Raw genomic sequence first — 24,577 nt, 5'->3', positions numbered from 1 at the left:
AATTTGATATGCTGATTTGAATGCAGCATGTCAGCATTTCATATGCTGCTTGTAACTTGTACCTAACAAGTTACAAGTTGCTTGTGACTAACTTATATGCTGCTGTTTGTGCTACAAACAGCATTTGACATGCTGCTTGTAATGCTGTGTCATGCTACGTACTTCAGCTTGGTGAACGGTGCATTTTGACCTGGTATTCGCTAGCCCATCACGCAGCAGCAAAAGTTTAGCCGGATGAATACTCAAGCATGCGGTAGGCACATGCGACTGTGCCTTAGGTGACTCCGGCAAGAACGACGAGCAGCTGTTCTCACGAATCAGGGAAGTCTGGGCTGATGAACAGCTGTCAGCTATTCTCGCGTTCAACAACTCGCATCAACAGCCTGTTCAAGTAAGAAGAACGTCTACCGCTAGAAGAAGTCGTCGGGGTGCTTTCCAAAAATTTCACAGATTTTGGGTCACAGGTTTTCAGTGAAAACAGAAGGATACATACATTGAAATACGTAACGGCAGCCTTCTGCTACTAACCGTCTTGAAATGTGAATAGATTTGAGTGGATCTGAGTAAAGTATTTTTGAGACAAATCAGGAGTAAATTAAAGGCACTTTTCAAAAACTCGCTGTTGATTCTCAAGCTTGGGCTTATGAACTGACTCAAATGAAGTCAGACCCATCCAAACCTGGCGTGATTTTTAGTCTATTCTGATACTAGATCGCACTGAGCACGGGTTTGCGCTCAGACACAATTTACACAGTTAAGACAAAGTTAATACTACGGATATAATGCGGAGACTGGTGCTCCAAATCTGGGGCGCAGCTCCATACATTCCTTATTATACCGTCCTCGATGAATGGCTCTTATTCTAAACGTTGATGAAAAATACCTAGAAGGGAACAGCCAATGCACATGTGCTTTTTTAACATTACACTGGAATTAGTTTTGCGAAGCTCCTGCTATGGCTTTAAAGTCACAATGTGCCTCTTGAGCTCAGTGCTCGACTGGTGGATGAAGACGGAATGTAGCTGGGTGGGTGGGGAGGGGGGGGGGCGCCTGGCCCGATGGTGAACACGGGCTGTGCCTCGGACGTGGCACGCAGCCGTGTCGTTACCCACAGCTACTACTTCGAGAGATACTCCGGTGTGACGAGATGTGCTTCATAATCGCTTGTAAGATGCATCGAACTGGCCTTGCTTCTCAGCTCTTTTTACACCTCACATAGACATGTGACGCCAGCTAACAAAGCGAGAAAACACAACGTCCTTTATTAGGAAAATATGAACTTGAAAAGGCAGGAGGCAGTATGGCTCATACACGAATAATACGCCGTTGTGTTGATGGGATCTGTTCGAGGACGGCGTGTTGAGTAGTTATGGAGCAGTTTTAACAGCCATGCAAGCCAATGAAACTCGCGACAAAACCTATCAAATTCTACGAACAAAAGATGCTTTTGTTTCCACTAGTGCGAGTCGGGCCCTTTGTGTGGTGTTCTATCGATGGCCTTTGAAATGCAATCGATAGAACGCGGTGCAAGGGTTATATTTTTCATACTCTGCGTTAGGCATGCGTAAATCGAAAGTGCTATTTGTAAACCGGTACGGCTGTTTTCATGGCGCAACAGTTGCACTGTATCACGAATGTCTTTACATGAAGCCAGGCGATGGTATTTGTGTTCGTGGTAAATATCCGTTGTGACACACCAACGCTTCGCGCAGTGTGGCATGCCAACGCGCCTGGTTCATGGTGAGCCTGGTTCATAAACTCTACTAGTCAGCCGACAGTATGGTTTATTCGTTCCGACTCACGCCGGGAAAGTAGTGCTATTGCATACATCGCAGCAGCATTAACGTAACACGGGGCTCAATATAATCCAGACGATAGTCCGGTGAGGGTCTGAGCTGCGTCGAACTCGAGCACAAGTTCTAACTTCAGAAACCATTTGGGACTCGGACTCAATGAAGTACGTTTAATTCCAGATGAAGTGAGTTCAGACTCGTAGCAGCCGGCACGGCCAACCGTGGGCTCGGACGAGGACTCCAACCCGAGCTAATGCACATCTGATCCTGACTCGAAGATGCTATAAACATGACCCTCCTATAGATGATGACTTCTGACTCGAAGTTGCTATAGGCATGGCCCTGCTATAGATGATGACTTCTGACTCGAAGATGCTATAAACATGGCCCTGCTATAGATGATGACTTCTGACTCGAAGATGCTATAAACATGGCCCTGCTACAGATGATGACTTCCGACTCGAAGATGCTATAAACATGACCCTGCTATAGATGATGACTTCTGACTCGAAGATGCTATAAACATGACCGTTGTATTGTTTTGGTATTCATGATCACGATTGCAGTGCATATTCAAATTGCCATTCGCACATTATGGCAGATATGGTCTGATGCAGGCAATGTGGCAGGCATTGGTATGCGTATAAAATTGCAATTGGTTGAATGGGTCAAGTTCGTCTCGGTTAGATTTGGTTGGGTTTGGGCTGGTTTGGTTAGACGTAATCAGTTAACCTACATATAACATTTGACTTATTACGTTACATATAACAGTTAACCTATAGTAAGATTTGTCGTCCCGAAAAACATTTGATGGGCTCGCACTTACGCTTTGGGACTTAGACATGTACTCGGATATCCGCTCAGTCACCGCCTCGAAAATCACTGACAGCGAGAAGGACGCTAGACAGCAGGACTTAGACTTGGGCTCAGAATGCAACATTTTTACTCAGATCGGTACCTGGAAAAAAAAACACTGCAACACTAAGCACAACCATGACAACGAGACTGTCCACCTCGTAGACGGCGGTCAAGGATGGCAGAAATGAATGTCATTGAGGAAAGACGGCACAGTACGGTTTAAGCGGCCTCAACCGCACCGAGAAGTGCGCTAGGTGCCTTCCTTTCTTCACACCTTGCAATGGCGGTTCACGTTCTGGCGACTCCTGGTGGTGGGCGAGCCTATTTCTGGAGAGCGGGGAGTCCGTTTCCCCCGAGAGCCGTTGCGTCGTTCGCGTGATTAAACTGCAGGGAAGGGACGGCGGTGCGTGCGAGCCGCCCACAACTTACGACCTTCCATCACTGACCGGGCCAAACTCCGAATTAGCTCGCCGCCCAGCGGGTCCGGTCAGAGCGGCTGCGCAGGTCGTTAAATTGCAATATCCACACCTTCATTGAGGATAGGTGCCCCGCAGACTGGGCTGAGATGCTGCGCTCAGGCTCAGGCATCAGCATAAACGGCGGCGATGAAACACGGAAAGGAGATGCACATGACATATCACTAGCGTACGTACTAGCGTACGTCACACATAACGGCATGGCTAGTTGTGGCTGCTCATCTACATCGAAAGGTTTTGGGTGAGTTTATCGAGGATTGCGTGTTGGGCATGATCACATGGATTTGGTTAGACGTAATCAGTAAACCTACATATAACATTTAACTTATAATAAGACATGTCATCCCGAAAAAATTTGATGGGCTCGCACTTACGCTTTGGGACTTAGACATGTACTCGGATATCCGCTCAGACACCGCCTAGAAAATCACTGACAGTTGAGTCACTGTCACTGACAGTTGGATCGCATGTTGAGCATATTTGCTCATGTTTGGCATCGGCCTGTTAATTCCCAGATAGTCTGTTGCATCCCGGAAGATTTGGCTGAGCTGTATGGTATCTGTTGTCAGTTCCGTCCCCACATCTTCTCAAGTAGATGCTGTGACGGACTCCAAGCGTCAGTAATAATGTCAGGGTCGTAATCTGGGATACAGCGCATGAATACACTCTTCAGAGTCCGGGACACAGTATATGCCTACAGCCAGCGGCGATAAGCCGTGGCCGTAGACCTCTGGGACATGCGAATCACCTCCGTGCGGCCTATCTGATCCACATTAATTGCAAGCAGATGTCGCTAGTGATGCAGTGCCGCTTGAGCCCTTATGACATTCGCTATGTTAGCAACCGCTCCTCCGAACCCTGTACACGAGGCAGACAGAAGACGCTTCCCCGCAATGTACTGAGCTCCGTAATTGTGTCTCGTTTATTGAAGCACATAACAGCTAGCATCTGTAATTAAGGTACTAGCTTGTCACGCCAGCTTAAGCGACGTTGCTGAAATGCAAATACAGGCCTGTAGCCTGAGCCTCGTGGCGGCTGGCGGCAGGCAGCTGTAATGACAGATATCGCTCTTACGGAAATTTTATTAAATGCAGCCACCCCTGAACCGGCAAGCCAACCATGCTTTCGTCTTCCCTGCAACGTTGCGTCCTTTGTATGCTTGAATCATTGATGATTTGTGGTTGGGTTTGTGTATGCTCTCGATTATGAAGAATCGAGTTGTTCAATATATCTTCAACGCGCCGATCGAAGCAGTAGTTTGACTAAGCACTCCTAGATGTCACTCCTTATTTCCGTGATGTGTGGTATGCTGTGCCGCCGATCTTTGGTCGCCCGCGCGCGCGGGTACGCCAACGCCTTGAGAAGGCAGTGTTAGCTCCCTTGCTGCTGCAGAAAAGCAGGGGGAGTAATTTTAACCATTCGCAGGTATGGCAGAAAGAGTAAAGAACGCATGCAACAAACGCAGTATATCCCTTACGCCTTAATGAATAGGTTATCGTTTACATTGTTCACAGCAGTATTATTTACTTAATCTATCACAGGCTAGCATGGCACCTTTCTTTTTTTTATATTGTGCGTCATCTCTCTTGGAATCGAAGTAGAAGTGCAGCCTGCATCAACGCCTTATTGCTAAGCATAACAATCGCAAAGCACGGAAATTTGTGGTTGACTTGAGCCAATTAACTCCGACGACTGTTTCACCCACGGAAAAGAGATATATCCGGCAGAACTGGCGACGAAACAGTGCTAAGCTTTCATTAACATCTTCCTGCTACAGAGTTTATGCTTCTAGTGATCCCCATCACAGAATATAACCGCACAACATATCGTCCATACATCACCCTTCCATGGACTGGATGAATGCCATCACCCAAGACATTCGACATATGCTCGTAACGGCAGCACCCCCGTCGGGGACGGCCAAACGTCTGGTTTGTGTTCGAGGACGACGGTAAGCCTGCTGCTCCGTCAGAGTGACAGGCAGCGCAGTCTGGCGCCTCACAAACGCGGCAAATTTGGTTTACTTAGCGCGAGGGGTGAGGGAAGGAAGAAAGATTAACATATAGATTGATGCCGGAACAGGGGAGTTCCATTGAATACTGTTTACGTGGTGTGCGAAAAGGCCGAAAATCATCTTTGTTTCTGCGAGACGAGAGTTGGCGTTGATGCGCATTGGGAAGAGAGGCTGTGCTTCCACCCAGTGGCGTGGACTATTTTGGGCAATAACTGTGTAATTAACAATAATCCATTTGGCCCTCGGCCAAATGGTTTACCGGGTTTGCGAGGTGAACGCGTGTCGAGCTCGCAGCGTGAACAGGTGTATAGCACACATCGAAGCATTGAAGTTTCCTTATATGAACGAGTTGAGTCATAAGATCCTGCCAAACATGGTAGCTTTAATCAGGATAGTTTTAGGAGGTGACAGAAATATACTACAAATTACATCAAAATATACTACAAATTATATCAAAATATACTACAACTTTTATCAAATATCACAGATCAGTGGTGACACAGCACTTTTCCAGTGTCCCTCAGATCAGTGTTTTTCAAAGATTTTTTTTTAGCCAGGACTCACTTCACATACCAAGCAGTATAGAATGTCAAATAATTAGGCTCATTGCTAATCACGAGATTCTTGGCTGGCCACAGCATCTTACAACGAAAGTGATCAGCTTACCACGCAGCGTTTTAAAGCGTCGCGCCATTTGAGACAAATGGGCAGATTGCCCACACGCGGTAATACGTTGGGTTCATTGCAATGCCGTGGGCTGCTGTCAGTTGTGTTCATGTCGTCAGAAGCTGACTAGCTAGAAGAACGTAGCTAATCGTCAGTTTTTACGGTAATATCGTTAAAAAGCCCTGCCGATCTAGGAGAGTTGTTTTTGTGGATACCTGAACTGTAGCTTCAGAGGTAAACGGAGGTCGTTGGGGCGACACATGTCAATGATTCATACGGGGCTTTTTGTTGCTGAGAGGAAGAGCGGGTTTGGGGTAAGGGGCTGAGCATCACAGGTGTAGGCCTCTCAATTGCCTTTTGTACCTCAGACTTAGCGCACTCATCAATGGACAGGCGTGAGATAAAACTCTTTTAGCTGTCATCATTTGCATATCAAATTTCGCTTGCATCTGTTCTGTTGCTCCCAATACTGCATGGGCCTTGCTCTAAGTAATTACAAATTGGTAACATTATAGATTAGAAGTAAATCAATAATAAATAAGTGACTCTAAATAACGCACTTTTTGGGAGCGGTGGTGTAGTTTCTCAAAATTAGGTTTTGGGGCTGAGCCCCCAAATTATGATAAATGAACAATAATGGATAAAAATTATAGTCGAAAATAGGAAACTGCGTCCCTGGCGAGGAACCACAATCCTGCCCCCCCCCCCCCCAACCGAATAGGAAACTACACGCCTTTAGTCGGGTTATGTTAAGCATGCTCTTATCTGATCATTCTGTTAGTGTGGTATCGAGCACCATTCAGTGCTTGATGACCAGTAACTGACACTTTTAGTGCAATGAACTCCCTAAGCGAAAAGGTTTGATGGTTATGCTGCATGGCATTTAATTCGTCTTTATTTTTGTGGCTTATATAATTTAGGGATATATTGCAGCGATTTCTGAAAGATTTCATTCCAGGTGGCAACTAAGACGGTTTCAAATTTTGTCGCGGACAGAAAAGGCAACTTTTCACCCTGTATTTCGACCCCACACTCTTAGAGGCGCCCGCGCACAAGACTGAACAACGCACACATATGATACAGTCACTTCTGATTCACACCTGATTCTAACAGCATCTGATTCGCAGTGCCACTCCCCAACATGTTATCGACACCTCCTGCTAGATTCCAATAATGGGCATGCATTGAGGCATTCTCCAGATAAGCATATCCGACCCCCGACCCAGCCCTACCTCTTATCTCACGTTCAGCGTCGGCCGCGGCGCCAGATAAGGCGGCAGGGCCGGCGCGCTGGCGGCACTGAGACGCACGCCGCTCGTAGCAGTCGTGTGAACGCCGCGAAAGCGCCCGTCGGTCGACCGCAGAGATGTCTCGGAGTGTCATCGGCCGACGGTGCTGAGCTGACGTCAACACCGCCCTGTGTCAGCGTGGGAGGACACCGTCAGCGCTGAGGGAGGTGTACTGGGCCGGGCGGCGCCGGCGGGCACATAGTACTGACCAGGCTACGTGCGGGCCGCGCTGCTGCCGGACGTCAGTCACACTGTCGGGTGACGTCTGCTACAAGGAGCCGGGTGGCGACAGTCACGCCGGTGATGCTGCCGCTTGATGTCAGTGACACCGCAGGTTGCGTCAGTGACAAGCTGCCGGGTGAAATCGGTGCCGCTGCCACGTGTTGTCAGTGACTCTGCCGGGTGGCGTCAGTGACACTGCTGCAGCCTCTACCTCATCGGTACCGCTTTGAGGGCAGACTGCTCTCTGCAGGCCAGGGGGCGGCTGGGCGTTACCACGTGCTCAAGTTCTGCGTGACATCTCATTGAGGTAAGCACTCATCTGCTCAGCAAAGGAAGTGTGCGGCAACTTGATGACGGGAGCACGTGCAGTGAGCACGCACGGGCCCATTAAGTGAGCGACTCGGTGAAGCGGGCGCATACGAACTCATATTGTGGTCCCGCGGTTTCTCGGTGGACCATTGACATCACCACGACACTGCTGACGTGTCCCAATCTTCAGGTCGGCGCCAGGTGACAGCGTAGCGTCAGCCGACCGGCGACCAGCATCATGCGGCCGGGGGCGGTGTCAGGTGCCTGAGTCAGTGTCAGGGATCTTCGTCGGCGCTGGGTGACGCTGGTGGCGGTGGTAGGTGACTGAGACAGTGTCAGATGGCTGAGACAGTGTCAGGTGACTGAAAGAGTGTCAGGTGGCTGAGGTATCGTCAGGCGGCTGAGACAGCGTTCGGTGGCTGGCGTCAACCACCTGCCGGCCCGTGGCCGACTTGACTCACCACCAGCCGACGTCAGCAGCCGACTCTACGCTAGCCGGTCTGCGGCCATCACCGGTCGGTCGGACCCGCTCGTCGCCCGCCCGCACTGCCAGACCGCGGCAGAACCGAGCCCGCGCGATGCGCCGCCGACAGCTGACGATGTGTGGAGCACTGCTGCTGCTGGTCTCGGTGCCGGCCCTGCTCCTGCTGTCGCGCCACAGCACCAGCACAGCGCGCAGGCCGCACCCGAGAAGCCCAGGTGGGTGCCGGGCGAGTGACACCCGGCAGTCGGAGGCTCTGTTCCCAGCTGTTTCACGGTTGTCTCTCAGAGTCACCGTACTGTGTCCGGAAGGTGTCGGCTGGTGAACAAGTCACACGGAGGGGGGGGGGGGGGATTTGCGATAATTGGCATATCAATGGGCTTCATGTGCGTAGATCTTGCGTCTGACGTAAAACCTACGCACATGAATAATATGCTTATTAATATGAATATGCTTATAACATGCAGCAATTTGCGTATTGAATGTATGCAGACATTTTCCATTTTCTGAGACATCTTACAAAATTTAACGCACAGTGCCAAAACCTCATGTGTTTGTGACAGTTCTATGTGCACCTCCATATGCAATATTACTAGTCACCTTCGACACAATTTTGATCTTTCTCCACGCTCGTTTTCATCATGTGATGTCGGTAGTGATTACGATATGACCTCAAGTCTGGCACCGAATATTCAGGAACACACAAGCTCTTCACGGGGCAGTGAGAACATCTGTACTAGCTTGGGCTCTTAACGTCAAGTCTTATGTCTCTTGATGGGACTTACTGGTGGAGCTACCTGCTAAGATTTCAGAAGCCATCAAATTTCTATCACTAGACTGTCGTTGACAATCCAGGATAAGCATGCTGTGTAAGCTGCATGCCGGCTTCTAGTACTTATCGTCTGCGTATCCACGTCGTCTTCAGATATACATGTCGCCTTAATGGGCCGAAAACGCTCTATGTAGTTCGACGGAAGATTTTTACGTTATTGGCTCCTGCAGGTAGACGCCCAGTGTCCAAATAAATCAAATCTGAGAGACGCCCAAGATGTCCAATTCATCAAATCTGAAATCGCTACCTACAAGCCCGAGCCCGTGCGTCACCATGCGACTGCATTCCGCTGGGGCACCTTTTTATCCACACTCGCTTTAACTAACTCGGCAGTTAGGCGCGGTGGTGATTTTTGCATAGCAGCAGTATGCTGTGCATGCATACTTCATTAAAAACAAAAGCATTAAACTCGCTACTTCTCAGCGCTGCCATAGCTTATCATGGCGCCAAATTACAGCTGCCTGCGGATGTATGATTCAAGTAAAATACTGCGCAAGTTTTCTTTGGCCGCGCTATTTCTCGTCCCAAACGACAAGTCAGGCTACGCATATTTTGAAAAGCTTGAAAGCTTGTTTGTATTGTTACCATATTCCCAATAGCGTTCAAAAACTCATGAGCTCAGTAAATACTGTACTGTTACAGTGGTCTTAATATTGTTGCAGTGGCCTTTATACTTAATACTGTACTGTTACAGTGGCCTTTTGATTCGGTCTTGTGTTTATGTATACTGTTCTACTTGGCACTGAGTGTCTTGATACAGGTGAAATTGCATCATGCTGAGAAGATCAATGCATGAGGAATTACTATTTTAAAAGTGCAATTAAGAATGAAAGGTCATCTGCGTCCACGTATGGCGTCTCGAAAAACCACGTTGGCTTTCCATGTGATCTTCCAACGGCCACAACTGCCGTGGGATTCGATGTCGCACCAGGTCATCGTTGAATTCATTGCAAATCAACACATTTCTGAAATTCTAACCAGGCTATTCTGACTTCATCCAAAATCAATACATTTCAACGAAACGAACAAATTGTCGATGGCCTTCAAACTATTTTGTCAGATGCGTGTGTTTTCCACCTTTAGAATACAATTAGAGTGTACCATGTGCTGCCATGAACGCAAAACGCAACCTAATTCTTCTCAGGTGAATGCATGGCTGTTTTTCATTCTTACATCGGTATATCCGTTGGAGCAGCAACGTACTGCGGTAAAAGCTGTGTGACGAGCTCGCCGCCCTCCTGAAGCGCCATGCGACACCTTCAGCAGCGGTGCTCTGTTGGCATCACTGGTAACGCTGCTGCTGGTCTAGAATGTTTTTAATTTAGGTAAAGAGTGCTTCACATTGGATCTGTTTTGAAAATCTCCTAGTATTTTATACTTTTCGTAGGTAAGACTAAAGACTAAATATTTTGCTTACTGCTTTCGCTCACATCTTTATTGTCTATCTAGATAACAAGGAGCCCATTACTATGTTACCATGAGCCCATACAAAGCTGAAACACTCGCTCAGGCAATCTGCAGCTGCTCAATGTACATGAAATGCTAATATTAAGCCTTGCGAACCGCTGGAATCTACCACAAACTCTGCAACTGCAAACGTTGGGTGTGAAGAACGATGCTATGAAAACGGCTTGGTCGTGTGGGTGCACTCACGTTAGGTTTGTGGGTACATATACGCACCGCACGTCTGAGTTACGTTCGTGCCTTAGCCCCCTTTCGTACGTTACGTTACGTTGCATTACTTGCCGACGTTTTATTCCTCACACGTGCCTTATGTGCCAAGGTCACGTGCCTCGTACATGCCTGAGTACCTTACGTGTCGTAAGGCTATTCTTCAGGGCTCATATATCGACCTACGAGCATTTGCCAATGGCGGTATGGTAGCATGCGATGCTAATGGAAAATGCGACTTGTTCAAAATCCATGTCGATAGTGAGATTACTCTCGCATTAATGCCTGTTTCTTTTTCAGCGACGACTGAAACCCGCCCGCTCACGTCCGTTCGAAGCGCTGACCTTATTAATTTCACTGCCAGCACAGGGTAAATACGTCGTTTGCTACGCCGGCTGCGTAATACTATTTATCTTGCCTCCAGAACATATTTTAAACAGACTACGGTCAGTCTGATCAAGGACCAGCTTTTGTTAAACTGGGGCTTTGTGTAAGCTGTTAAGTTCGTTTGTAACGAGCATTATAATCTAGATAAGACAGTGCTATAAGTCTTATCCATCGTCGAATAACGCGGGGAGACGAGAGATAGATGCATTAACATTTCAGCTCCTTGCCTTTATCAAGACGACTATTAAAAGTAAATTTATAATTTCAGACTAAATTCCGAAATCAAACCAGCATTATGAATTTAGTACCAATATTCGTGTCTATAAAAGCATATAGTCGAAATTTTACTGGATTTATATTTTGTTTCTCCTGTTTTTTCGACAAGTTATAAGACTAGCAGTACTGTCCTATTTAAGTTGCATGAAAGGTAAAATGCTTTAGAGCTCACGATCACTAGACTCTATGGATCACTACCAGTTATCATGATACTCATGATCAGCAATGGCGGTGACAAACAGAAAGTTGGTCGGATTTATATCATGTCATTATATGAATTATGCTCTTGTACCCCGTTCTTCATGGTAGCATCAGATCCATGCTAATACCACCACAGTGGTGTTTTGAACTGAAAGCCAACACTCTCATGAGAGCAATTGCTTTCGCTCGCTGCGATCAATGTTATTGTGCACAGGCGCCCTTCAAAACACGTTATCATCGTTTCTACCTTCTTCGCTCACTCCCGTCCGTACGATGAGCCGTAACCTCGCGTCCTACACCTCCAGCGGACAAGGCATGTACCCGTGGCAGCACGTGCACTACGGCCACTGGCGGCGGCACGTGCACGTGCCGGGTGACGTGCGCACGAAGCAGCGGATTGAGGCCGGTCCGGAAATTGACGAGCTGCACCGCGTGCTGGACCTAGCCGCGGCCGAGCTGCAGCGCAGCACCGACGAGCCGGCCGCCCGACCGAGCGACTCACGGGGCGCCCGGCTGCGCTTCGTGCCCGGCCTCGGCACCGAGTACGAGGTTTATTTCCCGGCGCTGCGGCCGGCTACTGCCTCCGAGTTTCACACAGTGCGCCTGCAACGCGGGCTTGGACCGCTAGAGGTCACGTACGCCGGCTTGGCCGGCAGCAGGCTTGTCAATATCGTGCTGCCCTACTACGGCCGCTTCGCCGCGCTCGAGGCGTTCGTGGGGCGCTTCCGCCAGCTGGTGCTGGACGCGGAGGCCGTGGTTCTCACGGTGGTGCACTTCTCTGAGGGTGTGCCCGCCCTGGAGGGCTACCAGGAGCGGCTGGACAGGGCGGGCGTGGCCGAACTCGTGCGAGAGACCAACGAGGCACTGGGCGGCGACGTCCCGCGCGTCAGGCTCCTGGAAGAGAGGGGGGCCTTCTCGCACGGTGCCGGGTGGCTGGCGGCCGCCGCCAACTGGGACAAGTCACATGATGTCATCCTCTTCCTTTGCAACATCGACATGGTCTTCGGCCGCGAGTTCTTGCAGCGGTGTCGGGCAAATTCGCAGCCCAACGGCAGGGTCTATTACCCGATGGTGTTTAGTACGTACAATCCAGAAATCGTCTACGGTGTGATAAAAAAGCAGGTGATACCTATCCTGACGAACTATGAGAAGGAGCATCTGATTCACGAGAATCTGGGCTACTGGCTGGACACGGAGTACGAGATGTCGTGCCAGTACCTGTCCGACTTTCGGAAGTTCGGCGTGCAGTTTGCAAACCAGGCCAGTGAGAGCTTTGCATTTCGGTTGTACGAGCGTTTCGTGAAAAGTGAGATTCAAGTCATCCGCATGGCTGATCGAGACCTTGTGCAGCTGTATCACAGGGCCCACTGCACTAAGGAGATGGGCAGAGAATCATTCAACAAGTGTCTGAAGAAGAAGGTAATGAACGAAGCGTCCAAACTTGAGTGGGGATTGTGGGTTTACAAAAATATGGGGGATACGGATGATGTGGAAGCATTCCTGAAAATGGTGAACAATTTCAAAATGCCAGACGGGTTAAAGCGCAGCACAAATGTGGCCTGAAGCGTTGAGCCTTCGTGTGACGATGCGACATGCTCTGGTGTCGTTCCGTGCGTTGTCTGCGTGTCCCGCGAGAAGAATACGAGTAAGGGCTGTGCTTTGTGAATGACAACATGAGCTGCATGCCTGAGGCGCGCTTGTAATGTTTTGCTTCCAGGAACATTAGAGATTGACGTGTGATGCCTGTTTTCTCCAAGTGCCAGTAAGACATCCTTTGATATCCGCCCACACTGGAAGTTGGTGATGCGTTTTTGCCGCTGGGTAATTGAACCATGGTTGTATTTGTGTGTTGTTTGTGATGCTACGTAATGAGACGCATGCGAACGGAAATGTTACGCATAAGCTGTTCAGTGCATTAGCGAGGAACATTACTCACAGAGATAACACAGTAGTATCACCCTTATTCCTCGGAAAAACCAGGAGAATAGAGATATATTTGGTTGATATTTCGGCAACATGCCTTTCTCGAAACAATAGCAGAAGCAAATTCAAAATTGCCTGCCGATGATCCTACTCGGTTTTCAGGCTTTTTTGAAGGACTCGCTCGGACCGGTTAACTCGCTCCCTTTTCCCACTGAAATTAGAACAATCATTTCGGTGGGCCCATACGTGGCGACTCCAGCTCGAATTATGTAGACACAGATGCTAGTGTCAGTTAGCAAGGACGTCACAACGTATGTTCAGAACGCTTACAATTTCGATAAGACAGTAGTATTAGCCCTATTCCTCGGAAAACCAGGAGAATAGAGATGTAGTTAGGTTAATATTTCGGCAACATGCCTTTCTCAAATTAATAAAAGAAGTGAATTCAAGATTGTCTACCGATGGTCCTACTCGATTTTTTTCAGTTTTTTTACAGAGGAAGTCACGGTTTTTACTGGGCACCAACATTCAGGGGATTAAGCAAAGAGCGATTGCCGGCTATTACCAAGATACAGTGTCATGTCTGGACATTCTAATTCTTAGATAGGCACTGTATCTTGGTAATAGCTGACAATCGCTCTTTGTTTAATCCCCTGAATGTTGATGTTCAGTAAAAACTGTGGCTTCCTCTGTAAAAAGCCTGAAACAATCGAGTAGGACCATCGGTAGACAATCTTGAATTCACTTCTTTTATTAATTTGAGAAAGACATGTTGCCGAAATATCAACCGAACTATATCTCTATTCTCCTGGTTTTCCGAGGAATAAGGCTAATAATACCACTGTCTTATCGAAATTGTAAGCGTTCTGAACATACGTTGTGACGTCCTTGCTAACTGACACTAGCATCTGTGTCCACATAATTCGAGCTGGAGTCGCCACGCATGGGCCCACCGAAATGATCGTTCTAATTTCAGTGGGAAAATCGAGCGAGTTAACCGACGGGAATGGTTATGGTTCAACATGGGCAGCCATGAAACGTGAGAACAATGAATATCTCTTTTGTTTTATATTTGTCCAATGGTTCTGGTCATCGAGCGCATTATTTTGCAACAAAGACACGGCTGGTAGGTATAAAACATTGAACTGCTCGATATGCTCCACTTTGTCATGCTCAAAGATGGTGAGTGTTCAGCGTTGTTTGAAGATGTACCTGTACCAACAGTTCCAAACTGCCTCAGGACGAATGTTTCGCCCATTACACCGGCTTGTCTAATGAGGCTTGGAATATAAGCGCTTTGTTATGAAAGCGTGGAGCACGAGTTTCAGACAGCTTCGACTGCAAACTGTTTCCTGTCATCTGCTGAGTCTTCTATACATTATTTACCCTTCACATCGCCGAAAGATGTTTTGCGTCCTTCTGCACGGCTGCATAATTGCGTCTCTATTAAAAGGAATTTAATTAGAGATTGTACATTAGCCAGGATGCCTAGCACTCCACTCGACAGAGTTCCGGGGCTAAATCTCATTACCACCCGTGCTAGTTCAGTACGCTGCGAGACGGAGGCGTTCGAAACAAAAATCATACCAGCGGAAGAGATGATGCGAGATGGACAGGAGCAGAGATTTTGTCTAGGAAAAGGCATGTCTGGCACGTCGCTTGCAGAGACGAAACGCTCTGTTTTTCGTTTCGTCCCTTGCAGGGAAGTGAACGTGAGCAGGCTCTCCTGACGGGGTCAGGTTGTACTCGGACACAGCCGTTGTTGATGGCGACGGCGGTTGGCCTCGGAGGAGTGCCTATGCGACGGACGTGGCGTTTGGAGCGTCCCTCGGGCCGGTAACAACGGTGTGCGACGACGCGGTGTGGCCAGCTGGGCGGCCGGTCACCGCCACCCGCCGGCGCGCGCCGCCACAGAAACAACTATTTGGCTTGGTATGCTCGCTTCCACGAAACGCATAACTGCGAGGGTCATAAACGTCGTGACCTCACGTGCCGTGGACATAGCGACTGTGCCCCGCTGGCCCGTGTGAAACTGCTCATCTGTCAGGCGTCACGTGAAACCCAAGCCGGAGGCTGGCAGCGTGTGCGCGACGCGATAAAATCTGCTCGAGATATGGATGAGGTTTTGTTGGTCCCGAACGCATAAGAACATCGCCATTGAGGCCGTATTTTAGTTACACTCGAGCATTGCCTGCTCGATTGGCTGCCTTGAAAAGAGCCTTTTTTGACGCTAAATGATCTTATGCGGCAGTGAAGGTTCCTGTTCACTTGCGGGGAAGAGGAACTTCCCAGGGCTGAAAGGGAATTGGATCGATTCGCGGATGAACACTTTTATTTTTGTGGGTAAGGTTACCCATTTCGGAAGTTGCTCAGTGCATTAGCGAGGAACACCATTCACATAGATAAGACAGTAGTATTAGCCTTATTCCCCGGAGACAAACCAGTAGAATGGAGGTATAGCTGAGTTTATATTTCGGCAGCATGCCTTTATCTTGACTTCTGCTATTGTTTCGATAACATGCTGCCAAAATATCAACCCTACTATATCTCCATTTTCCTGCCATTTCCCCAAGGAATATAGCTAATACTACTGCCTTATCTAGGTTACCGATTCCCCCTTCCTAACACACCCTAACCCATGTTGCGATTAAGCCTCTGACCTAGTGAACTTATTGGCAGGCAAATCCCGAGTGGTCACATACCCAACCAAGCTGAACAATAAGCTCTGCTCATGGCATGGGCACAAGAACCGGGGAGGGGACGCCGGGAGTGGCATGGTGGGGGGGGGGGGGGACTGCGACTTCCGAAGCACACATTTGACAACCGATGTCAGAAGTTTGATAAATGCGGTGGAAAGTCTACCGCTCTTCTAAATTGAACAGGTGGAGGATCGGTGCGCTGAAAATTGCACTGAGCACCGTCAGTAATTCCTGATTCTGGAATCAAAATATTTGGTAATGTGACCAGTAATGAATGAGAGCGAATAAGTGACTAATACCGACAGTCAATGTTCCGTGGGAAAGGGGTCACATTACTAATGCTGAATCTTTTGATTCCAGAAAAGGAAATCAGTCACGCCGGTCTCAATTTATCAGTGTTCAGTTCACATATTAGTTCACATGCATCATTACTCGAAAAATGGCTGGTTTTTGGGTCTGGTTGGCATTGACAATTTAAGACCTTAAAATTCGAGAGTTTAGAATTATTTGGGATTATAACTGCCGTAGCCAAAAGTATCGCGGCAAAAGGAAATATTTTGTGAGCGTTAGGTATTGGCCGCTATGCATGAAAATAATCAAATGTAATTTCCAGAGCACAATGGATCTCGTTTCAGGCCAGGCAGCATGCGCTCAGAATGTCCGTTTCGATAATGGTGACCTTAGTCGCTTTCTGGTTGACTTCTGTCGAGTCCATGGCTTGGACCAAGGCTGTGGAAGCAATACGGGTTGGACAGAGTTAAAATGGGTGGGTTGAGCGTAAACAAGTGGATTGGACAGATTATACCCGTTAATAAGTTGCAGTCGACATCTTCGCCGACACCGTGTCTTTGTTTCACACCTTCCTTTGCCCTGGTTTCTAGAATCTGACACTGAAAGTAAACCCAAAAATGTGCGCCTCCGTTGTTTTCACAGGAAATCACGCGACCGTCCGAAGACATCAAGCCACATTTTGAGGTCATCGATACATGCATCTGGTTCTGAACCACGTTTCTCAGACGTTTTTCAAGTTGCAAACTTTAAATAATCATGTGAATCGAATGAGAAGGTAAAATTGTGATTAAGTTGCAATGCTGTGGGAAAGGCTTGGCCAAGCACATACATTGCTGAGCAATTTATATGTTTCACAGAATACTGTTGAAACTCAGATTAAATTTCAAGTCACTTATAATTGCATGAATCTGTAATATGCGCCCAACGACATTTTTTCTTCACTCCGCAACGACTGAACTTTGCAAAGTTTTATCATCGTTCAAGAAAATATCGCACAGTCTTCCGCCTCGTTTACAATGAGCCCTTAAATATAATTTCGGATTCTTTTTTCAGATTACAGATTCTTCTTCACAAGAATTCTTCACGGATTCTTCTTCAAATACTTTGAGCTAACTTAACGTCTGATGTGTTCATTATTACTCAATGCCCCATCGCTGCCTTGATCATGCTGCTGCAAGACCAGTGCTTACTGCTGTGCACCAGTCGCTTCGGCCAGCGATTTGCGCTCTGCGGCTCTCAAGGCGTCCTTTGTCTATGTATGGTACGATCGAATGAGCCAGGGTTTCTTGTTTGACCCAGTGGCAGTTCGTGCTTTATACCAGCGATGCGCGGATACAGTTTCCAGTTCACTTGGGATGGTGCCATAGGGGAGGGGGGGGGGGAGGGGGCGGGGTGTGTTGTGGGGTTCCAGCTCCACCATCAACTTTGAAAGGAAAGTGGGCCAAATCTGAGGAGAAACATTGTTTCGGGTGACGGGGTAGGTTTGGCTTATGCGTTTGTGCGAGACTAATCCATGCATAAACAGATTTTTGTTGGATAGAGTATCTTGATGCGCCCGGTCATAAATGTTTGTTTCTAAAAATCATACAGTAAACTGTTACTGCTACAAAACCAAATATGTACGAATATTCGCTTTGCAGAATAGTTCATGAGGCCGGTTATACACCTTCGTGTTTGAACTTGCAGTTAGATCGTCATACTCCCTGCTTATCACCACATGCACCCGTGCGCACGCACGCAGGCACGCGCACACACACACACACACACACACACACACACACACACACACACACACACACACACACACACACACACACACACACAGAGGGTCGTCCCTGGAGACCCGGAGCCAATTCCTTGCGAAAAGATAAAAAAATGCCGTCTCGTCGTAAAGTGTGACCGACGCGGCACTATTGACACAGACGCGACGGCTGCCTTTTTCCCTCGCTTATCCGGCCAGCAAACAGCAGCAGCGTAAAAAGAAATCGGCCAATCGGCTCACGACCCGTGTCTGCAATCAGCCGGTCTTCCGGTGAGCCGCAGGCGCAGAACACGACGCTGAACTCGTCCAAAGAGCGTCGCGTCGATGGGACGGCGCGGGACGCGCGCAGAGGCAACACATCACGGCAGTCGGACTAACTCGATTGTTCGTCCACCTGGGGCTGCAGGGACTGAGTAGCCCTGAGCGAGATGCCCTGTTTCCGTACGGTAATCTAGTTGACTCAACTGAGGGTTTTTTTGCCCCAGCTCAGGCAGCTTCAGGCTGTATGTTTTCGTTTGGACGACAGTAGACGCGGCTCGGTTAAACGACGCCCCTTTCTTAGAACCGGCAAGTTGATTTAACTGAGTTTAGTACTCGCGTAACGCAGTTAGATCGATCGCCTACTTCTTTCCGAAGAAAAAATCCTTTGACACAGGCGACTGCATAAAGGACCACGCTCTACAATCTACAAACATAGCTAGGGCCAGAACCAAAACGCAGCACTCCAAATCTCAAGACCAGGCTTATTCACAGCTTCCGTCTCCGTGATGACTGCCACTACAACGGAGCACAATTCCACCCGTCTCCCGCGCGCCGCCTCCGTCGCCGGATCACCGGAAGGCGCCATCCTGCGGTCGGACGTCGCCCACCACCCCTCGCTTCCCACCCCTCTCCGCCGCTCCCCTCGTCAACGCGAGCCCGCTCCGGAACGACCGCTCCGTGCCCTGCGGCGCCCAGTTACTGAGCAGGGGTCAATTCGCCCAGCCCCGGGGGCGGCAGCCGTCTTATTGGGTTTTCTTGGGGGAGTCATTACGCCGAGTTGTTTGTTCGCCGTTATTGCATTTTGTTCTGTCGTCACCGCTCGCTATAAATGGGAGGTCCGGGAAGGACGGCTGGGACGGATAGGGAGGGCAGAGAGCGATCGGTGGAGAGTCAGCCACGTCAGATGACGGAAAATTCCTGAGGAAATACACGTGTCTGAGAACACGAATGTCGCTGTGAATAAGAGCATCCCAGTCACATTGGACGGGGAACTCGGGCTGAACGGATAATGCTCTAAATCATTTTGGTCTGGGACTAACAAAGCAGGCATTTGCATGGCATTGGACGTACATGCAATGGGTGATTTGATGTTATCATTCTCCACTGCTCATGAGGCTGTTTGGCGGGTTTGTTATCAAAACGACTTACATCGTTTCGCATCGTGAATTAAAATATATGAATAATTAGAACATAAACATTCAGCAAATGCAAGTGAGGCTAGAGAATGGGTGAACAGCTGTTACTTTCACGCGCTTGTTGCCAACGAGTACTATTTCTGATACCGTCTTAGGAAGTTACCAACCACCTCTAGCTCTCGGTGGCCATAGCATTGCTTCATTTCTCGGTTCTGCGCTTGAAACACTATTGGCATACCAGTGATCCACCCGATCAGGTCAAATCAGATCAGGTCAGATCAGATCAGATCAAGAGACGAGAGGCCATCGACCATTCTAATCTTAAAACGGACTTCTGTGATCATCGCCAAGGATACGCAATGCACGGCAACAAATCGGACACGTCACTGAGAATAAGGTTGGAAAGTGGGGAAGCCAAACTATTGTAGGCATGACATTGGACGACAACTATACGGAACAAAGCACATGTAACAGCCATAGACAGATCTACGACTTAGTTTTGATCGTCATAGTTCGCTGCAAGCACGTGCCCCTTGCATACATCCTGTTGCGTCTGACGCAATGCCGTCTGCAACACCTGAACACCGTCAACTGCGGCATGCTAATACAGACATCAGTCGAGGCCAGACGGCCACTGTGCCCCTGTTCTACACTGCCGTTTCGCCTCATTTACATGCTTCAACCGCCGGCCATAACCCGCAGATCCACCACGTAACATGTGATATCTCTTGATGATGCAAAAGCGTACTACATGACAAATCCGGCGCTGAGGCTCTGTTGCTGGCCATCTTAGCAGGGAGCCTAAGCGCCATCGCCGTCGACATCAACGACCCATTGAGCCAGGTATCACGGGTGTTTTCTCGTTCCGTGCCGGAGCCGGAGACGCTCCGCACCCTGCCGCTGACCGCCACACGCTGCAGCGGCCAAGAAGCTGGTTTCACCGGCGCCTCCGCCAATTTCATCTTTAATAACTCGCTAGCCGCGCGCTGGTCTGTTATGACTGCCATCCATCAGCGCCGGCCTTTGTTGGTTTTCGCGTCGGCCGCCCCGGCGGTGCTCTGAATAGATATGTGACCGTCCTACAGATGACGCCCGCTCATAAAAAGACCCTCCGCTGACCGGCTCTCATCGGGGGTGGAACGACACCCCCCTCCACTGGGAGCTCCCGACGCCAGCCCTTGCGGGCGCTCAGGGCAGCGCCGCCAAGGCCTCGGCGCCGGCCGAGGCGCTGCGCCGAGGAGGGATGAGGCGGCTGAGGCGCTGGGATTAGTGGGAAGCTTGGCAGCCACTGTTGGCCGGCCCATCTAGCGGTGTCGGTCGCATGTTTGAGAAGGAAGATATGAGGCGCATTCTTCACGAGAAGACTTCTCGTGTGTTTTATGGGTTGGCTCCGATCCCCCACAGGCTTGAGCCTCCATACCAGTAGAAAAGACTTGTGTCAAGATGTCAAGGAAAGACTTACGAAAAGCATTGAAAACTATCGCGTTCTTGCCAGAAAGACGATGCTAAATGCCTGTCAGAAAAGCACAAAATCAGCAACAGGTGATCAAAAATAAATCAACCTTCACCTAGGGCAGCTAAATAACGCATCCAGTATTTAGATTTACGTTAAGCAAAAGGGTAGGACCTTGCAAAAACTTGTTTGATCAATGAAAAAACTGTCGGCTTATTCTCTTCACTCGCTCATATCTTTCGTATACAACGAGCTTTTAGACATCTACAGGATTTTATAAAAAGTGGGCCCTTAAGGAGGCGGGAACGCGGTAGTGGTGCTTCCGTTATTATGTCGCAGTTAATCGCGTTGAGTCCTAAGACAAATAGCAAAAATGAAAGTATTCATGATTAGCTGGAACCCGAATGGATAATTTTGATGATGGTAGCGTTCCATCACATTGATGAAGCGTGAAATATAAAACTGTTTTGGGTAGAATCAAGCGTCTAACATTAACGTTGTGAATGTAAGTGCTGTAGCAACAGCTTTCACCACTCCGTGTGACATGGCGGATGCCCCCGTCTCTCTCCGGGTGGCGATTCCACATCATGACCAGGACCTCTGTGCTTCCTGAAACGATGGTGGTCCTGCAAGATGCGAATCCTTTGTAGTGCGCAAACTTCAACCCTTATTCAAGTCAGAGTTCCAAAGCCTGCGACTTCGCTTACGCTGATGAATTCCAGAAAGTTGGTGGTTGAAATGCTCCAATACTGCTCAGAGCGGCATTTCATATGGAAATGAGGACCGGCGCGATACCTGTAAGACATTAGTAGTGCCCGTGGTTGTCCCCAGGGCGTGCTGTAGGGGACAGAGCCGGATCTAAATCCTCCGCTGCGGACCGGCTCGCCCGACAGCTGCCGCCGGGATAAATGATGCCCCGAGCGTCTCCATCCCATTCAATCTTCAGAATCTAAATGGCGCCTAAAATAAGCAATCAATAGTCGTCAGCGAGACGGTGGTCAGCAAATGGCTGATTTAGCCCCTTGGAGCGGCGGTTCGGAATCGGCCGAGCGAGTGATTGGAGGGCACGACCGGACGAGCGCGGGCAGGCGCCGAAAACGTGCCGGTCGTACAACTGGCGCGTGAAGCTTCATTTCGGCTCGCGTCGCGCCGCCGGCGAGATTTGTGGTCATTGCCGAATTTAATACTCTCCGTGACCTGCCTGCCGGCGGCCACTGGCTACCGGCTCGTTACACGACCGGCCGACTCGGTGTCGGCGCCGACATAACTGTCCTCATAAAGCGGCCGAGCCGTCTGGCGAACGACGTCACCTGCCCCGCCGGCGGACGTGATGGTGCGACCCGTCCCGCTTCCGGCGGACGTGGTGGGGCGGCTCGTCCCGCCGCCAGCGGGCGTGGTGGTGCGACCCGTCCCGGTGCCAGCAGACGTGATGGTGCGGCCCGTCCCGGTGCCGGCAGAGGTGATGGTGCGGCCCGTCCCAGTGCCAGCAGACGTGATGGTGCGGCCCGTCCCGCTGCTGGCGGACGTGGTGGTGCGGCCCGTCCCGGTGCCAGCAGACGTGATGGCGCGGCCCGTCCCGGTGCCAGCAGACGTGATGGTGCGGCCCGTCCCGCTGCCGTCGAACGTAGTGGCGCGACCCGTCCCGGTGCCAGCAGACGTGATGGTGCGGCCCGTCCCGCTGCCGGCGGACGTGGTGCGGCCCGTCCCGGTGCCGGCGAACGTGGTGGCGCGACCCGTCCCGGTGCCAGCAGACGTGATGGTGCGGCCCGTCCCGCTGCCGGCGGACGTGGTGCGGCCCGTCCCGGTGCCGGCGAACGTAGTGGCGCGACCCGTCCCACTGCTGGCGCACGTGGTGGTGCGGCCCGTCCCGCTGCCGGTGGACGTGGTGGTGCGACCCGTCCCACTGCCGGCGGACGTGGTAGTGCAGCCCGTCCCGCCGCCGGCGCGCCCGAGAAGCGCCGCGCCCCGCCACTCCCGCTCCCGCCCAGACGGCGGACTTAATTCCGTGAATGCGCGGACGTAATTGAAGCTGCCGCCTCCGACGGCGAGGTAATAACAAGGCCTGCTTACTGCTGATTGCGCGTCGCGTTCCAGGAACTGTGCGGTAGTCCATTGCGTCTGCCGCCGGCGGCTACATATTTGATCACAAGGGCTGACTGAAACTGTCTATGCGGAGTGCTAACCAACTGATTCGGTACTGCACCCGGAGACACCGAAAGGAGAAAGAAAATCATCATGACAATCGTTGGCTGCCACGGGCGCAGATGCAAGCATCACCCAATATTTCTTTGAGGGCTGTGTGGTTGCCGGGTGCTGAGGTGCACGCATCATTTGTCAAATAATCTCAACTACGAGGAAGTCCTGGAGTTGAAAATAACAGATCGTCCATGTACATGCAGGCATTTATTACACAACGTTATCAAGCAAACACAATCACGAGTGACTATGACTGCCGCTCGGTGATCAGGGCACTGGTTGTGGCCATTAGTACTGCCTTGAAATGTCCTCTTACAAATCAATGGGGAGTTCACCATGGCAATAACTGCTTGACAACATTACTCAACTACTACTTCCTGATATGGTGAATGACGATTTTTTAACTTAAAAACTGACAATATCTCAGCTTCAACCACACAGTTTTAACGGTGTGCAGGCATGCATTTATTCACGCATGATAATAAAAGTTTAGCGAGCGACTCGAAAAAAATAGCAAACGGCTTGAATGCATGTTTTTTGTCGCAGCAGTCACTAAGCAACGCGACAGCAAACATCCCACGGCATCCATACCTCTCAGTCTCTCCTCCTCTCTCGGTAAAAGATACTGAGCCCAGGTCGACTGCCTGACGCATGTTGACGCACGCTGCCAACCTATCTCTCTGATATGTGTTTCGTAATCGGGCAGCCCCTTGAAGGCCTGGCCACAGCCTAGGTCGACTGTTTACGTATGCTGACGTGTGCTGCCAACCTATCGCTCTGATATGTGTTGCGTAGTCGGGCAGTCCCATGCGGGCCTGGCCACAGCCTAGGTCGACTGTTTCTGTATGCTGACGTGTGCTGCCAACCTATCGCTCTGATATGTGTTGTGTAGTCGGGCAGTCCCCCTCAGCCCTGGCCACAACCTAGGTCGACTGTCTGGCGTATGCTGTGTAGTCGGGCAGTCCCCCTCAGCCCTGGCCACAACCCAGGCCGACTGTCTGGCGTGTGCTGTGTAGTCGGGCAGTCCCATGCGGGCCTGGCCACAGCCTAGGTCGACTGTTCACGTATGCTGACGTGTGCTGCCAACCTATCGCTCTGATATGTGTTGTGTAGTCGGGCAGTCCCCCTCAGCCCTGGCCACAACCTGGGTCGACTGTCTGGCGTGTGCTGTGTAGTCGGGCAGTCCCCCTCAGCCCTGGCCACAGCCTCAGTGGACTGTTTGGCGTGTGCTGTGTAGTCGGGCAGTCCTCCTCAGGCCCGGTCACCGTTAAGCTGAAGTGTGCATAGGCGAAAGTGGCGCGGTTCGACGAACCTGTGTGCTGGCGCTGGCTCCATGTGGAGACGGTGACGCTGCAGTTGAAAAAATGTAGTGGGCGAAGAT

General features: G+C 50.0%; 2 protein-coding genes across 2 annotated transcripts; both read left to right on the top strand.

Moving 5' to 3' along the window:
• The first annotated feature begins 7,147 nt into the window (after window positions 1–7,147).
• Window positions 7,148–13,439, top strand: LOC119096825 (chondroitin sulfate N-acetylgalactosaminyltransferase 1). The gene is made up of 4 exons (XM_037219786.1): window positions 7,148–7,625; window positions 7,818–8,326; window positions 10,912–10,981; window positions 11,781–13,439. Exons 2-4 carry the CDS (start codon window positions 8,206–8,208, stop codon window positions 13,036–13,038), a joined length of 1,449 nt encoding a protein of 482 aa, XP_037075681.1. The 5' UTR covers window positions 7,148–7,625; window positions 7,818–8,205; the 3' UTR covers window positions 13,039–13,439.
• A 9,122-nt stretch (window positions 13,440–22,561) lies between these two features.
• Window positions 22,562–24,247, top strand: LOC119097473 (SH3 domain-containing protein C23A1.17-like). The gene is made up of 2 exons (XM_037220503.1): window positions 22,562–22,918; window positions 24,221–24,247. The coding sequence occupies exons 1-2, from the start codon at window positions 22,562–22,564 to the stop codon at window positions 24,245–24,247; spliced, it is 384 nt and encodes a 127-aa protein (XP_037076398.1).
• Window positions 24,248–24,577: the final 330 nt, after the last annotated feature.

This window comes from Pollicipes pollicipes, unplaced genomic scaffold, assembly GCF_011947565.3.
Source record: "Pollicipes pollicipes isolate AB1234 unplaced genomic scaffold, Ppol_2.1 Scaffold_4295;HRSCAF=5057_pilon_pilon_pilon, whole genome shotgun sequence".
Classification (NCBI taxonomy): domain Eukaryota; kingdom Metazoa; phylum Arthropoda; class Thecostraca; order Pollicipedomorpha; family Pollicipedidae; genus Pollicipes; species Pollicipes pollicipes.
Note: the sequence above shows the minus strand (reverse complement) of the source record. Positions and strands in the feature narration are given on the sequence as shown.